The sequence below is a fragment of the Seriola dumerili genome, unplaced genomic scaffold (genome assembly GCF_002260705.1).
Source record: "Seriola dumerili isolate Sdu_G_001 unplaced genomic scaffold, Sdu_1.0 BDQW01000052.1, whole genome shotgun sequence".
Lineage (NCBI taxonomy): Eukaryota > Metazoa > Chordata > Actinopteri > Carangiformes > Carangidae > Seriola > Seriola dumerili.
Window position 1 is genome coordinate 22,962,194 of NW_019174307.1, and position 18,212 is coordinate 22,980,405.

At 44.6% G+C, this 18,212-nt stretch overlaps 1 protein-coding gene across 1 annotated transcript in view; it reads right to left on the reverse strand.

Annotated features, from left to right (window-relative positions):
• The window catches only part of LOC111218266 (potassium voltage-gated channel subfamily H member 8-like), a 150,733-nt gene extending 133,133 nt beyond the window's left edge, over positions 1 to 17,600 (reverse strand). The window contains exon 1 of the mRNA XM_022740482.1: positions 17,525 to 17,600. Within this exon, the coding sequence (XP_022596203.1) occupies positions 17,525 to 17,600 (76 nt within the window). The remainder of the gene's footprint in view (positions 1 to 17,524) is intronic.
• Between the last annotated feature and the right edge of the window lie 612 nt (positions 17,601 to 18,212).

The following is an 18,212-nucleotide window of genomic DNA, read 5'->3' on the forward strand; positions in this document are numbered from 1 at the left end:
CGTCTTTCTATTTGAATTCATTCGTTTTCTTTTAAAATGTTTTTCTATACAATTTTATTTATATTTTATTCATATCGCATGTTTCTAATTAATATTCCTGTTTTTAATACTGTAATTATCAAACATTCCCCCATTCATATTGCACATTGTCCATATTGGTATTATATTTATATTTTCTATATTTTTTCACATTTTTAATTTAAATATTTAATTGAAAAAATGTTCTATTTATATTTAAGCAATCTGACCTGCAGCTTTATCTTCCTTTATATTTTTTCTTCTTACTATGTGTTTATTGTTACTCATCAAAGCAAATTCCTCGTAAGTGAAAACCTACTTGCTTCAGATTCTGATTAAATTATTTATTTTATAATTATTGTTTTTGAAATGTTGTTTTTCCACCTCAGGGCCACCGTACTGTTTCGAGCATCAGCTGCTTCAAAGCTCAATCGTCAACTTGCCTGTTAGAATAAAAGATTTATTCCATCATATAACAAAAGGGTTTTTTCACAGACTGTGTCGGATGTTTACAATAGTAAGTAAGTAAGTGAATCTTTTCTACTTCCTGTGACTTCAACAGTTCATTTAAGAGCTGAACGGTCAGAAAACATGGATGACAAATGTAGAATATTCTAAAAGATATGACACTTCAGAGTCTCGCACTTTCTCTTACTGCACATACGTTAATGTAATCAGATTTTAAATGATTTATTTGCATTAAAAAAACAGAGTGGCAGATACATTTGACTGATAAACACACACACACACACACACACACACACACACACACACACACACAAATGCAGGGAGCTATTCAGACTCACACAACAAAGAAGTGAACTGCACCCTTAATGCACACTAATACACACACATGCACACACACACACACACACACACACACACACACAAAAGCTCTTTGCTGATCACACACATGTACATGAGTGTGATGGATGTGGGTTAGACGGAGAGAAGCAGCTGTGACCTTGTGTAGCCTTCTCATTCATGTATAATGCACATGTAAGTGCAGCGTCTCCTCCGACGCATCGCTCAGATGTTTTCTCCTTCGCTCGGTGTCGGTGCAGCTCAAACATAAAACGTGCTCCTCAAAGACCTCCCCAATTCAACCAGCTGTTAAAGCGTAGCCTTCAAATTTGAATCGAAATATAAAAACAAGGTCAGCAAACCGTCTCGCACACACACACACACACACACACACACACACACACACACACACACACACACACCGCGGTGAAAAGAAGTTTGTGAGTATAATGTGTACAGCCTGATGAGAGATAAATGGAAGGGGAGCACCGAGGGGAAGAGAGAAGATTGAAAGATTGGCTGAGGAGTCTGTGCTCTGAATTCTTGATGAGTGCGGGGAGAAGCAGAGATCATGTTGTTACAAACACCAACATCACGTGGAGAAGGTCTTAAAACACAGAGGCTCGTGTTCCTGCCTCACCCACTCTCATTCTACATTAAAGCTACTGAACTTTTCTGTTCACACAGTTCATATGGATTTCACCCATCTTCCCTTTTCATCTCGTCATGTTCACCTGTATCGACAGTATCGACCTCTACCTGTGACAGTGATACAAATATTAAAGCTCCTCCAGTGTAAAGGTCTGTGTCCATGTGTAGTGTGATTATAGATCAGCTCTAGCTTCTATATTAATACTGTGAAAGTATCAAAGCCTCAGTCCACAGAGAAATGCACACAGCCTGTATTCAGAAACTGAGCCTTAAAACCAGCCGTCAGGACTTCTGGAACTTTGTGATGTCACAACAAAGCAGTCACCAAGCCCCGCCCACCTGGACCCACCATCCAAACCTTTGCAGGATTTGGTTTCTCTGAAAACAGTGAGCCAATCAGAGGAGAGTCTCAGAGCCTCCTCTCCTCTGATTGGCTCACCGACCTGTTGTTACTAGAGCTGCAGAGAGAAGCCTGAGAGAGGAGATGTAAAACTACACTGAGATGGTTTTTATATCTTCTGATGGATCAACACTTCAAATAAAACACAGAAGAAGAAGAAATATGGAGCTTTAAAATATAACTATGATGGTAAACTCAAACTTATCCCGAACCTTTTCAGCAAACTGACAAGAACTCCCTGATATTTATTATTTCTTATTATTTTTATTATATTCATTCCATTTTTCTCACGTAAAACGAATAATATTCAAACTACATAAACCGAGACTGAACTCTGTGGCGGTGAGAGTGAGGAGTGTGTGCCTGAATGTGAAACATGCAGGAAAAACTCTACACCTGCGGCAGGTGTCGGCATCAGCAAGACATCTGATGGCGAGGGCCCCACTTTAGTATTTGTGCCATTATGACAAAAAAAATCTGCACATTTCGCTGCATTCCTGCTCCGACCGTGACGACGCAGGTGATACTTCACACTGTGACACTCCAGCTGAGGACGAACACATGACTCCTTCTAGGCTGCGGTTCTGTTGTAGATGGCGCCCTATTTCCTCCTGTAAATGATGTGCGGTGCGAGCTGACAGTTTATAAATTGGAAAAACTTCTCTCCTTATATACACTGATCTGTCACGTTTGTCTTGAAATTTCCACATCAACTCAAAGGGCAACGGGATTTTGGAAATAGTGTTTTCGAAGCAGAGGATGATTGAAATGTGTTTTGGGCAAATATTCCACAGAGACGTTTTCTGCAAGTCCAGTTCAAGGCTCGAGTCTCTAGCGTTTGTAATGAGCGTCCTATCATCTGCCACATGCCGTCCGGTCTGCTTACAACACTGCATCGCCCATCCTCCTCCCTCCACCAACTTCAGTGCAAATCAGAGAGACAAACAATCCCTGTCAGAGCTGCTAAAACATCTCAAGTCTGAGTCACTGAGTGTGTGACTCGAGTGCAGCTCAAGTCCGAGTCGCAAACTCGAGTCCCCATCTCTGATATTCAATAATATCAAGTATCGCGATATTTCCCGCCGAGACCAACCCTCGTTTCACTGCTCATCTTACTGTACACGTCACCTTGGCACGAGGCGAATAAAACTTTGAACTGTTGTTTAGTGGCAACTTATACCAGAAACATAAGATACTCCCTCCACCATCTTGAGGAGGCGATTCACAGAGGACACCGCCCAGGCCTCGATTGGTATCTTGTGTATGTGCGGTATCTGTGGCTAAAAAGCCCAAAGAAACCGAAACAACAACAAGACGTCCTGTTGATATTCTCTGATTGAGGCTTGAGGTGGAGCTGAACCTGCAGGATCGTCTTTAGACTCTCCGGAGCGGGAAAATCTGATGATTCAGGCAAAAATTTACTCAAGCGATGTGGCAAAAAGCAAACGGGGAGGGACAAAGCGTTTTAACGTGCAGGAGATAACAGCATCTCTCCTCCTCCTCCGCTGCTCCGATGACTTTGCTGTGCAGTTACATAAACAAGGATATAAACAATCAATACTTCTAGAATTAAATGTCAACCCCCGTCCTCTGTTTCTCTGCCTCGCTCTCTCTCTAACTGACTGGAAATCACAGAGACTGCAAATCTCACAGGTCAGAGTTCAGCTACATCCAGTGTCACACATTTAAGTAATAATCAATCCATAATCAAAGGGACTGAAGCTGGTTGAGGGAGAATGGTGAACAGCAGTCTCCCTCGTCAATTGGACACGCTGGCGTAACTGTGTAATCCTCCGACTCTGGCGGGCTATATTAAGAAAGGTGGTAATAATGCAAACGGCTCGGAGCCACGAATGTAATGCATGAAAAACCCCACACACACACCTACACACACACACACACACACCTACACACACACGAGGCTGGATTCACACGTACAGCCAATTAGTTTGACAGTGGAGACCGGAGTGGAGAGTACAGTCAGTCACTGTTGCAGGTTGCTCTCTGGAGCCGACAGGCCGGAGTAAAGAGGGGAGGAGCAGTAAAATAAACACCTGCTGAGGTAAAGACTCGTGCAGCTCTATGAATACATAAACACACACATTTACATATTGTTTAGAGGGATGCGAGTGTTTCTCGAATCAATCCCTGCCTTCCTTTTGTAACAGTGTTATTCCCTCCAAATGTCTTAATGTGAGGTGGGCCGCCTGTCAGAGCTGCTGAGGGATTAATAGCTTCTGACCCGAGCAGAGCGGGTTTATTGGCCAACGAGTTAATCCCTCTTTCTTCACGCGTCTTCAGAGGAGCGTGGGACGCATACGCGACCGAACAATGCCTTTCTGTCGTTTCCTTCGCCGTGGGAACATGTCGCGCAGCCCACAGGCCGCTTCAGTCAAAGATGGAGAAAAATGAAATGAGAAAATAAACGAGGCTCAAAAACAAACGGTAAACATCAACACCAACGGTTTGATTTTTGTCTTTGGGATCTAGTAAAAGCCGAGGGAAGCGTCCGGTAGCAGGTGCATCCAGCAGACTCTCTCTCTCTCCGACCAGCTGCCACTCCCACAGCCCTCACATGGAAAACAGCATTGTTTTTCTTTATTGGAACATTGCTTAGTCACTGGCCTTTTGATACTGGCTAGGAGAAAGAGAGTGAGAGAGCGACAGAGAGAGAGAGAGAGACAGGCTCGTCGCTTTCTGCAAAGTCAATATTTGCTACAATTACACAAAAGCAGGAAGCGATGGCAAACTGGCGAGTAGCGGCAGAGCTAATGATGCCATATAATGGTCATCTGCCAATCCGAAAACAAACAAACAGACACGAAGACATGCTATGAATAAAAAACAAAAAAAGGAGCATGGACATTTTGCACACAGAGACATGGATGCAACTCTCGTATTAAAAGCTGCTCTGAGGCGGAGGTTTCGCTTCAAACAGCAGCGGCCTGTGAAATTTCTGAAAAGGGCTGTTTGGCGTCTCCAACCCCCCCCCCCGGAGCAGGTTGGAGGTAGAGAGCGACGGTCCCCAGGCGCTCGCTGCCAAGTCCTGTTTGGGTCACTTGGCTCAGTCACTGTGTCTGTTCGACTGATTGTCTGACTGACTGACTGACTGACTGAAGAGATTCCAACTGCCCCGCACCTCCTCTCACTCGCCTCCCAACCATATGCCACAATTTCCCCAAGCAAGGTCTCTTCAGCTCGGATTAAAAGGGTGAGTCTGCGTCTGTCCAACCCGCCCTGGAGATTCCACTTCAGGATGTCGTCCTCACCCGGCTGGACGCGAGTTCAGGACACGCTGCAGGTCCGAGCAGGGCTGGTGTTAGGGTTGTTACTGGGGAGCAGGAACATCTGGTGCACACACCGCGAGCTAATGCTAATGTCAGCATGCTAACATGCAGGTGTGTTGTTTACAACGGTCCCCGCACAGAAATGTAACATATGAAATACATGTCACCTATAAGGAGATATATTATTATCACATACATACATCCTGTGGATATATGAAGATATGAGTTTATGACATATGAAATACCCACAGTAAATATGTATTTGTACAAATATTAAAAAAATATACATAGAACACGTTTTCTTTGTATAAATTATGTGTTAACATTATATATTTAATTTATTTAGACAAGTTTATTAACATATATGTACATATAAAATGGAAAATTCAATATATATACATTTATTACATTTGCATATGGGTCACTACCTTATTTTGAGCATGTTAACATTTGATAATTAGCACTGAAAGCTCGTGAAAACTGCTTGAGTTTTGCAGGTATTTAAACCAAAATACATGACGAATTAGACGGGGACACGAGAGTCTGTATCAATCCCATAATTGGTAAATGTCAACCTGACGGTGGCGCTAGAGGGAAGGTCAGGACGTCCAGGGTTTCTGCAGGTTCATATATCACATAGAATATAGTTTAACACCTGATTCACAATCATGTCGGTCAAAGTACGAAAAATGCCAATGAAAACACACAACAATCGTTCCTAACAATCATTAATCAATCAATCAAAAACAAGCAGCATTAAATGGATGGCTGGATTAACCACTGAAAGACGAACCACCTGAATGTTTCATCTGAACAACAGCGCTGAGCGTTTTCTAAAGTCACAAACTGAAGGTGACAGTCGTAGAAAAACCTTCAGTACGGCGCCAACTTTGTGTTTGTTGTCGTCAGCAGGTTTACCTGCCACGCTCATGTCTGCTTCCATCTGTTTCACCTGGTAGAGAAAACCTTTGTTTCAGAAAGCAGTTCATCCGTTTCACTTGTCCGCCTGTTTCCAGCATCGCGGATCATCTCCGGCCCTGGGACGACTGCTGGTAAACAAACAAACAGACGCTGGAGCTGATATTTCTAATAATGTGTTTAACCATGAATCCGTGATGCAGGTTTCTAAACCAGACATCGGTTTTCCAGCTCTAAAGAAAATGTCTGAGCATCTCCAGTGATTGCTATTGATTATAAGCTGAGAACGGAGACCAGCTGTTTCATCAACACCGCACTAGCTGCCGTTACCGGACAGGATCTCTCTTTTTCTTTCTCAATTTACAGAGGCCTCCATGACTTTGAGTCCTCTTCCTCGTGTCCCTGTTTATGCATCTATTTGCATCTTTGACAGAATAATATCCTGTGGCTATAGGAGAGCTGTAGATCCATATGTGGGCTGTTTGCCTGCTGGACTGTTTTCTTTTTTTTTACAAACCCAGAGACAGGAGGATGCCCTTTGGGGAAATCACGCTCCATCTGGTGACTTCAGGGTGCTGATCATCCCACATCAGTCCAGTATGTCGCTCTTATGGCTGTAACCAGACGTGAACTTTGGTACGCTGCGGTGAAACGATCTCAGCCGACAGCTAAGACGATTCTCACCGTGTCCGAAGCTGAAGGAGCTCTCTCGGTTTCACGTTACTTTACCGCATCGCAGGTGACACCGACTGCCGGCCGTGGCTTCCACCTGAACAGGATCAAATGTGAGAACGCCCTCTGATCTGTTCGGGTTGGTGGCGCAGTGACTCACATCATACAGCTTTTGGCATCGAGTTCAAAGCAGCCAACTGCATCAGAGGCTGAAGTGATTACAATATGGATGGGAGCCAGGGTTTCAGGCTGTATGGGTCGTATGTATATTAAGTCATCATAATGGCAGGAGGAGGAATTTGTCACTGATGCCGGGTGCAGAGCTCAGTGTTTGCTGTAAGGTTCAGTAGTTTGCACAGCTGCAGGTAGAAATACAAATCCGGCTGTGTGTGTGTAGTTGTGGGAAAGTGGCTCTTTGCAGGGAGATCAGATTTACACTACACGACCAAAAGTATATAGACATACATCTCATTCAAAACCACAGGCAAAAAAATATACACAGCTGTAAGTGCCGACGTTTGCTCCCATCCGGCCAAAAGTATTCGTTTCCCAAAAGCATCAAAAACCGACGACAAACTTTTTACTGGTTCTGCTTCATTTTAAGTTTAACATGAGCAGCAGCTAAATCCAAGTTTACTCTCTTCAACTTCCACCCAGCGACATGAAACACAGAAGCTGCAAACTGCTCACTGCAACAGCTCCAAGTGCACAGCATTTATTTGTGTCCTTTTCAACAGTTTTGTTTTGCGATGATGTATTTTTAACAGAAATCACAGCTTACAAAAAAGTTAAATATGCAAAGGTTCTTGCAGAGTGTGAAGCCAGCGGACGTGTTCAGCCTCTCGTCAGGAAACAGACACAAACACTGGCTCAGACCAACAGAACACACAGGTATGTGGATGGACTTGTATGGGCCATATGGCATATTTTTACCACATTTATAACTATATTTACATTGCTACACGACTTACACTAAAGGTATGTCTTTTATAAGTGAAGAAAATTATTTTATACACATTTATTAATGGAGATGCGTATGGTCCATGTGCACCTTTAAACTGTTGACTTCTCTAATCTGTTTAGTCGGGAACATTTCAAATAATCATTTTTTTCTTTCCCGTCAGCTGATGGTTTGGGAGTAATTTATTATCAGAATTAGAAATGATCAGTAATAAACTGCTCGACTTAATCCGAGAAAATAATATAAACGTCTGCTTGTGGAAAAACTGCAGGACTGCAAATGTTTAGCCGCCTTTCAGGCTAATACATGAAGTTTTTGTTCATGCATTTATTTGTTTCATTTGCGTTTCAGGTGGAGACTCGCTGTCGGACTGGTACACATAATTGAGCTGACGCTGTAATTTGTAATATGAAAAAAATAGGTTTTAGGAAACATTGTTAAGACAATCTGCTGCTGTATGTGCCCTCTTCATGCGGCTGCGGTGAAGCCGAGGTCTAATGAAGTCGGAGCACAGATTCATCTGCTTCCTATTTGAACATATTACTTCAGATCCGTCTAATGTACCCCCTGTCGCTCCGTCTTCATCACTTTCATTTACTGGTGTTACAGTCGCGGGCTCGGTCCTTCTCCTCCTGTACACTTGCGTCTTCTTCCCTCATTTCCTACGCACACGGTGACATCCTGGTTGACCACCTGGTTCTGTGTCTATTTCTAGCTCTGTCAGCTTCTCAATTCTCTCCCGCCTCTGCTGTCTACCTGTCTTGTTTCTCTCTCTCTCTCTCTCTCTCTCTCTCCCCTTCTGCTTCACACAGTCGATCTGTCCGTCGTTCCTCTGATCTCCACGTCGCTACAACTGAAAAACCGCTCCAATTATGCCTGAAGTTAAAGCGCACGGAGGGTCTAACAAAGGTCTGCTGCTCATCAGGAAACACCTGCACACACAACTGAGGGATTCAATATGGAGACCGGATGACAAAATAACACTTGACATTTTGACACCTTCTTCTCAAGAGTCCCCGCAGCACGGACCGGATGCTTCGCCTCATTATAGGGTCTTTTGATTGGCAGCAGAAATGTCAATCAGTATCATAATCTCTCTTTATTCTTACGTAGAAGGAGCAACAATCTGAGAGCAGTTCCCTCCTCAACACAACAGCTCGGTACTTGTCAAACTCGGGCTCCATTTCTCTCACTGGTGAAGATAAACTCCTCCACGTGAAGCAGCAACTCGCTCCGAACCCAAAGGGAGCTGAGAATCAAGGCCTCGGACTCGGAGGTTGCTGACCCCCTCGTCCCGGCCGCTTCAGGCTCAGCTGCAAAACCCTCCCGGCGCACGCTGGAGGTCACCGGTCTGATGAAACCAACAGAACTGCAATGTCTGCAAAAAAGGATCCTCGCCCCGGCTGCACCTCGAGGTCCTGTCCGTGAAAACCATGAACAGGGATTGGTGGCGAGGGAAAACCCCCCCGGCTGAGGTCAACACCAACTGGAAACGTGTTTGACTTCCTGCCAAGAATACGCAACACGACAGTTACATACTTCACATCGTCTGTCTGTTGCGATGGATACCTAAAGCTAATGCAGGACACCTGACAAGAGATAAACAGCTGATATGTGACACTTAAAAAGGGAATACAGAATTTTTAAGTGGAAGTGTCCCCGTCATGAACCTGCACATACAGAATGTACAGACACTTAAAAATATTAAAATCATCTCCAGCGACTGTCAGGCGCTTTGTGCAACCCACCAGCCACCAGCCACCCGAGCCTCCTCCTCAGGACTCCACTGCAGAGCCATGAACATAATCTATAATCCACCTGCAGCCCCAGTGAACAGAGTCGCAGGCGGGTGGGTGGTGAAAACGTCCATACTGATTATTTTAAACAGACAGCCACTGTAAATAATATATGACTGTTTGGGTAGCTATTGATTGAAACACAACCACTGCCTGTAGAAATGCAACCTACTGTGTGTGTGTGTGTGTGTGTGTGTGTGTGTGTGTGTGTATCTTACTATGTGAATGTGTATCTAAGCAAAACAACCCCTGCAGGCCCTCTGATTGCAGTTCCAGGAGCTTTTCACTGTCTGAATGGGGGAAATTATCCATCTGTTAACGACCTAATTCAGTAAGTGAGCAGAGTTCTCTCATCATTGATTATCAACTTCATATTACGACTGCAGGCGCAGCACAAGTGCAAAACGAACGCTGTTAAATTCAGAAATAATGAAGTGAGCTCTCAAAAAAGCCGTGCTCTTGATTATAAATGTGCTAAACAGTGTGGCTAATTGAAGCTTTTATTAATTCTTCGCCCCGGTCACAGTCCATATAACTAATATCCTGGGCCTCTGTTTTAATCTTTGGGAGATGTGTTATACAGGCGGCGCAGTGTGGCAGGCGAGTCTCCACTGGCTTCCTGCAGGTGGGCATGTATGTCAGAGAGAGCACCTGCAGCCGAGTCAGAGGTCACCGACTGCAGAGAAGAGAGAGGGAAAGAAAATAACATGGCTTCCAGTATTTCTCCTTTCCCACGTTTACACATCTCCCTCCATCCACGGTGAGGATCACTGAAGGTGGTCACAGGAGTTCAGTGTGTGAATCGGATAAACTTATTTTTTCGTTGTATAGGAGAAGGGTAGCTTTTGTGTTTTATGTGCTATTCAAAGTGTGACATGAATAAAACTTAAAGCTCCTCCAGTGTAAAGGTCTCAAGCCTCAGTCCACAGAGAAATGCACACAGCCTGTATTCAGAAATTGAGCCTTAAAACCAGCCGTCAGGACTTCTGGAACTTTGTGATGTCACAACAAAGCAGTCACCAAGCCCCGCCCACCTGGACCCACCATCCAAACCTTGCAGGATTTGAGTGACTCTGAGTGTTTTTACCTGAAATCTGCTATATTTTTATTGGATCAGTCAGAAAACAGTCAGCCAATCAGAAGAGAGGCTCAGAGCCTCCTCTCTTCTGATTGGCTCACCGACCTGTTGTTACTAGAGCTCCAGAGAGAAGCCTGAGAGAGGAGATGTAAAACTACACTGAGATGGTTTTTATATCTTCTGATGGATCAACACTTCAAATAAAACACAGAAGAAGAAGAAAATATGGAGCTTTAACATGTTTCCTCTTAAACCTTCTCCCTTCCTCTCCATCTCCATTCATCTTCCTGTTTTGCATTTCGCTCACATCTGCCATTACCACACCCCCTCATTACTTTCCGTAGCCTCCTCGAACCATTACCCACCCACCCCCATTTATTCCTCTCTTCCTTTACCCCATCATCCATTCCTCCCCTCTCTCTCTCCCTCCCTCTCCCTCAGTGACAACAAGAGACGAAGCTGCAGTACAAACACAAACACGACATTAGGTAACAATATTAGCTGAAGCAATTCACTCCCTTTAATTCTCATGAATGCTGATGTCATCTTGTGTAATGAGAATCTAATCTTTTTAATCATTTTAGAGGAATAAAACATTTTTCATGTATTCTCCTATTCTTTCACCGTGTTGCGTTCTGATTGGTCCACTGACAGGAAGTGTCACAATCACAGTCATTAGCTCCGACACTGCAAATATATTTACATAAAGTGACCACATGTGGCCGTAATCATTTGCCTCATTCACTCACACAGCAGTATAACACGTCATCTGTCCACATTATAACCATCATCACTGCCGTTGTTTTAATCTGACACTGAGATTTAACAGGTTCTGAAGCTTTTACATTTTCATCTACTCCGTCACTTCCTCTTCCCCACGCCGCCTAAAGTCCCTTTTTTTCATTACCATCATCTCTGCATCCGAATAATGGTGGTTCTGCCTGTATTCCCCGAGCCAATCAACTCCCGCCCCCCCACCCCCCATCACCGCCTGATCCTGCAGGGTGATCCAGGCCTGTCAGCTGCAAACGTCCATCCTCCATCTTTCCTCCACCATCCCCGTCTCTTCACACATCAAAGGGACCCAACTGTCCTTCTCTGTAATGCGATCTCTCCTTATTTAACTACTGACCCTGAACACATCCTAAATGTAAAAGAGTCTTTCTCTAAACACTGAAAATACTACAATTATTTAACATAAGCTCATAAAATACTACGTTTTAATAACAGGAAATTTTGTATTGCATTTGAAAATGTCACACTTCATCCTTGTTAAGTATTAGTGAACATGAGGTAGTCTCTCCCGGACAGCCATGACTCCACTGATGCCGCTACAGTAAGAAGTGCTAAAAGTTTCTGCTCTAGAACTGCTGTGGCCCTGATTCACCGTCGCTCCGTCACTTTGTTCCAGGCCGAAACATCTCAACTGTTGGATGGATTGTAATTGAGTCCTGTAACAGACATTAATCGTTCCCTGAGGATAAATTCAGATACAGTTGGTGATTCCCTGATTTTTCCTCCAGTGCCACCATCACAGCAGATTTACATCTTCAGATTCATGTAAAATTTCAATTATAATAAGATTTGGTTTGCAACTAACAACACTGATCAAACACTGCCATCACCTAATATCAATCAGATATCAGTGCCCCCTGTTTATCTGCATGGATCAATCATTTCTGTGCAAGATAACAAAAGGTCAAGAGCAGTGTGAGTAAAGGGATGTAACCGGGAGCAGAGACCAGATCTGCTCAATAACTTCAGTATCAACACAGATATACACTTTGTGTTTAGTGCTAATTAAGATAAGATAAAAAACAGATGCCAAGAACCAAATACTTAAAGAAGATAAATAATAGAATAAAATAAAATAAAATAAAATATGTACAATTAAATACTAAATAATCAAGATACAAAAAGTACAAAAAGTAGCAGCAGATGACTTGTGCTGCACACAATTAGCAAATATTAGCATGCTAACACGCTAACCTGAGATGGTGACCATGGTAAAAAAATGACGTTGCCATGCTGACATCCACATAAAGCACCTGTGTACCTGAGCACTCCCTCACAGCGCTGCTACAATATGCTGCATGCTCCTTCTGTGGTGTAAAATATAATGGGTGTAGCTTAGTAATACCATAAAGCGACAGGGCCAAGCCTAACCATTATGAGGCTTATCATTATATCTGCTCCTGGAGCCAGGAGGAGGTTTAAGCACAAAGCGCCGCAGGGGAAACGCACACCTGAGACACGACGATGCTCCACTGCTAATCTGTGCTGTCAAACATACACACAGGCACAGACACACACAGATACACAAACACAGGACACGGGGAAGTGGTGACAGTCTTCCTCCCTGCAGCCCAGAGCCATGTACACTCATTTTCACACACACACACTCACACTCACACACACACGTGCACAAAATGATGTGAATAACAAGAGGAGAGGGTGGGAGGCAACTAATGAAAGACGGGAGGAAACAGCAGCGAGGGATGAAAGGTGGAGAAGAGAGGGATGTAAGATAATTTGACAGTTATCTCGGTTGTTAGAGACCGAGTGTCAGATACCTTACTTCTCTGTGACTGGAGCAAATGGGTTTTGTGACAACGTGAGTATCATGTGTGTTAAGACTAAGAAGACGGAGATGAAACATCTTTAAAAAAAAAAAAAGGAAAAAAAATCGACTCCCAATTTCCATTTTTGTAAGATGAGGAGCATTTCCAAGTCCAAGCAACACTGTTATTGATTCGCTTACTTCATTTCCTTTACAGTAACTGAAGGACTGTTTAATAAATCCCTGACATTTGTGTTTAAGTGGCAACACAAGGACTGAATTCACAAACACAACAATTTCCCAGCAGATATGATTTGATCTATTTTGAAAGTAAAATGGCGTGTTCCTCCGACAAGGCCAAACAGTCCCACACACGTCCGTCAGATCTGCACTGAAACTGCACAAAGTCACGATGTCAGCAGCATTTAACATGTCGGCTTTTTTACATCAAGATCCAAACATTATCTCCCCAGAAAAAACTAATGTGACAAACGCGTCGAAAAATGACGAAAAATCCTGCAATGTTTATGAAAGAGATAAAATCTCTTTAAAAAGGGAAAGAGCAGAAACAACTGGAGTGTGTCTACAGAACCAGGTGAAACAGGAAGCTCCACAAACTGTGTCTGATCCTGGAATTCACAAAACTGCCGGCAGCTAGACGCTACAGAGCCGAGAAGCTTCACAGAAACTCCTTCATACCGAATGTAATAACTTTGTTGAATTCATGAGCATCATTCACACTGTTGTTTCTACTGTGCATGTTCGGCTCATTTTATTATTGTATTTATTGTTTGTGAGTCACAATAATGTGTTTTAACGAGCCTGTGACTTCCACATTAGTGGTAAATTAAAGATTATTATTATTATTATTATATTATTATGATGATTATTATCATTAACCAGATCCACACCAACAATAATGGCTTCTTCCCCGGATCACGCCCCATCCATCCACCAAGTGTGGTGCAAATCAGTCCAGTGCTTTTTGCATAATGGTGCTGACGAACAAACCAAGCGGCAGACAGACGGGTGAAAACAGGCTGCTTGGTGCAGGTGAACAGGTGCAGCAGATCAACTGTTTGGCTTCATGGGAAATTCGGACAAAAATAAAATAAAACATGTAAGTTTTTTGTCATTTGCTTTTACATTTTTTCTTGAACATTGAAGGTGACGCCTTCCACACCGACAGCTGACCCTTCTTCACGCAGTTCAGTCTCAGTCTGGATTCAGACTGAAGCCTGAGAGGAGGAAAGGATGCGAGGAGGCTGGTGGAGGCTTACGCAGAGTGCTGGTCCACACGCGTCCACGTGACGAGCAGGACTCAGGCCCTAACCTGATTAAGACCAAGCCAAGACCCACTCAATTAATAGGAGCAATTGACTGGTGCAGCCCCACACAGCTGCTGCCTCTTCTAGGGAGCGCAGCAGCAAATGAACATTGACTGAACGATACACGAGGTTCCTGGTGAGTCTTCAGAGGACTCAGTCTTCTGCTCTCATGTTCCCGCTCCCCGCTTTCCTCCAGACTGTAATTTGTACATATTAACGAATTCAAAATAATAATTTTAATGAGAACTCTGCATGACTCCGCTGATTACAGCATGAAAAGAAATGAACACTAATTCACAGGGTGCTTAGTCACCTGACAAATCTATTTACGAGGTGCGTGTGTGTGTGTGTGTGTGTGTGTATGTGTGTGTGTGTGTGTGTGTGTGTGTGTGTGTCTGCATGTATGTATGTGTGTTCTCCTTCTCATGCTGTTCTGAGAGGTGTTGGCAACAATCTCCGTCATGAGAGGGGTCTATAAATAATAACCTTCCTCCAAGTGTATGATTCAGAAGCTGTGATGCAGTGTGGTGCAGCACTTCAGGTCCATACCAAGGTGTGTGTGTGTGTGTGTGTGTGTGTGTGTGTGTGTGTTTCTCACATGAAATCTTCTGTCAATCATCTAATTGATAAAGCGACTGATGGTTACAGCACTAGTGTAGATATTAACCCTTTCAGGTGCATCAGATATGTGCTATGACTCATTAAATACAGGTTCTTGTCTCATGTTATCTTAAAGATGAATCCGACAGGGAACACAGGTTGGAAGAACCAGAAGCTGCAGTTCCTCTAACGACCACTAGAGTCTGGCTCCAACAGTGAGTCAGTCCCCATAGACTCCCATGTTAAAATGTGCAACTTTACAGCAGAAATAACCATGTTTACAGCCTGGTACAAAAACTGTTTTGGTCTCTAGAGCTGATTTCCTCCTTCATGACACCTGTTTATATAACTCACCTGGTTATATTTTATTAAGGACTAAAGTTATGTAGGATTGGGGGCGTGGCCTCTCTGAGTGACAGGTGGGTCCTTGCCACAAAGAGGAAGCTCCTGAGCATCTACTGAAGCAGACCGTCCCTTTAATACACGAGCTAATTCTCCTTCAGTCAATGGAAGACATCTGCCCTGCAGCCAGATGTGCACTCCTTCCTTAGGTGTCAAGTTTGATCCAGAACAAATGCAGCGTACGAGTATGAACGAGTCTCATTTGATGGTGGCCCTGTTTTGAAACCACTTTTTCGTGCTCTAAACTTGAAACTCGAGGGTCCTGAGACATTTCCAAGTGCAGCGCCAACGTTGCCGGATTTCCACACGCAGCCGACGAGACACGTAGAAGAATGAAGCAGCTAAAAGTCTTCAACGGGAGAAAATGAAGTGCTTTCAGGTTCGGTTCTGGCAGAGGTGAGTGGCTTTTTAAAAAACACGGAGCTGCGTCTTTGTCACAGCTATTAATTTAAATTTACACATCCAAAATTCCCCCTCCTCCCACCAAAGGGGTGTGTGTGTGGGGGGGGTGGGGGGGGTCGCTACACACTCTCCCATCCCACCATCCTGCACACAACTCCCACCGCCCCCACAGCCTCTCATTTCACCCTCCCCCTCTCCTCCTCCTCCTCCTCCTCCTCTGACAAGCCGAGAGGCCACAATGAATTCTTGACATCCATGCGAGTTAATTACAATGACTGCACATGTGCTGCAGGAGATGTGTAATTATCAGCACCTCGGCAACTGCAAGGCCTGTGTTTTCGCCACTCGAGGAGAAATAGCTCCGCTCAGACCGCTGCTTTACATGATGAGGGCTAATCTACAGAACAGGAGAGAGAAACAGGATCATCTCCCCGCTGTGCGAGGGGCTCTGTGTGTTTCCTCTGAGTGATGCAGAAAGATGCAGGCCACATGATTACAGTGTTTGAGACCTGGAGTATCTGTAGACTCGTGTGTCACAGAACAACAGAGAGATGAGCGGGAGGATGAAGGACAATGCAGCTCAGAGAAGCTAAACTAACCACTCGCTTTGCCTTTCAAAGTTAGAGCATTTAAATATTCTGTGTTCAAGGGCGAGTGGCGAGAGGCACGAGTGAAACTGCTGTGTGTTTGTTACAGAGGAGAGGAGAGGAAAGGAAAGGAAAGGAAAGGAAAGGAAAGGAAAGGAAAGGACTTGGAGAAACCTTCAGCGAGGTCGGGATCTGCCTTTGAGCGACTTGCTGGCTGCGTGGTCGCATAATCTTCCCCATCACGCTGTCACACATAACCGGTTTAGGGGGAGACACACTCGCAGACTCACACAAACTGCCGTCAACGCAGAAGCAGAGACAAACAACCCAAACGCTATATAAGCATCTCTCGCCCGCCCACCTACCCAGCATGGGCCCAAACACACACATGGGCCGCTCATCGCATCTGTTCACAAGACACCCTCGCCAAAGAAAGAAACGGTCTGTACATCCATACCTCCCTCTCTCCAGCATCATTTCAGCTGCTGCTGCTTAAATAGCTCCGGCGTTCTGACAGAGGACAGAATAAAAACAGGATTTGTGTCAGTGAAGCGGTAAAGCTCTGAGTGGGCCTCAGACTGTGAACTGCAACCTTTCCTTTTCTCCCGGTGGCTGGCTGACGAGAACACAACGCACGGTGGAAGTAAAAGCAGCCTGAGTCATAAAAACTACAGCGTCGGGCTCCATCACAGCTGGCCGAGGAAACAACAGCCCCTCATGCATCTGGCTGCAGACAACAGACTGTTGATGCACATGTAGACAACATACAGCACAAACACTAATTCATTCCTCTGTGTTTTGTTTAAGGCTGATCTACTCAGACACATGAATCTCACTTTATACATGGACATATTGAGACTGGTGCTTTCATCTATTAGACAGAATGAAAAGATATAAAGAATATTATTTAAACTTTTAAAGTTTCATCCGAGAGATAATTCCTGAAGGATTCTTAATTTTATGGACATATAGTGAGTTTTTTTTTTTTTTTAAATCATGTTTTGAGAGAGAGTTCACATGTGGGGCGGGATCATCACAAAGCTCTTGTTTTGTTACTCACGGGTGCCATCGAAGCGGGTGGCGATGGTGTCCAGGAAGGTGTTTTGTGGGGCCAGCAGCCCTCTCATCACCGGCATCCTGCTCCGGGTCGACTGGGTCCTCCTGCCGCGGCGCCCTGGGGCAGCGCTAGACTCCTGCTCGGACCCGAAACCAGGCAGGAAGCGAGAGGTGCCCGGTGCGCATCCCAGCCCCTGGAGAAGCGCACCGATCCGAGATACGCGCGGTGGCTCCACCTTGGCACCGCGGGGGTTGTGACCATAATCAACTCAGCAGAGAATAGAGAGCATTAACCGTGGGATGCACCTGTGCAGCTTCCAACTGGGGGCAGAAAAAAATGAAACCGGCGGTGTGTGTTGGAGGGAGGGGGGAGGGAAAAAAAAGCAAGAGCGCTGCTGGAGAGATGAGGATGGATGGAGAGGCGGCAAGTTTTGATGCTGATGGTGCGTGGAGTCAATCTTATAGCAGCAAGCTCCTCCTCAGCTCTCTCTCTCTCTCTCTCTCTCCCCACCTCTCTCTCTCTCTCTCTCTCCCTCTCTCTCTCTCTCTCTCTCTCTCTCTCTCTCTCTCTCTCTCTCCCCCTCTCTCTCTCTCTCTCTCTCTCTCTCTCTCTCTCTCTCCCTCTCTCTCTCTCTCGTTGCGTGGTTATCTTGCCACAACTGACAGCAGATGCAGAGTCACATGACGCCGTC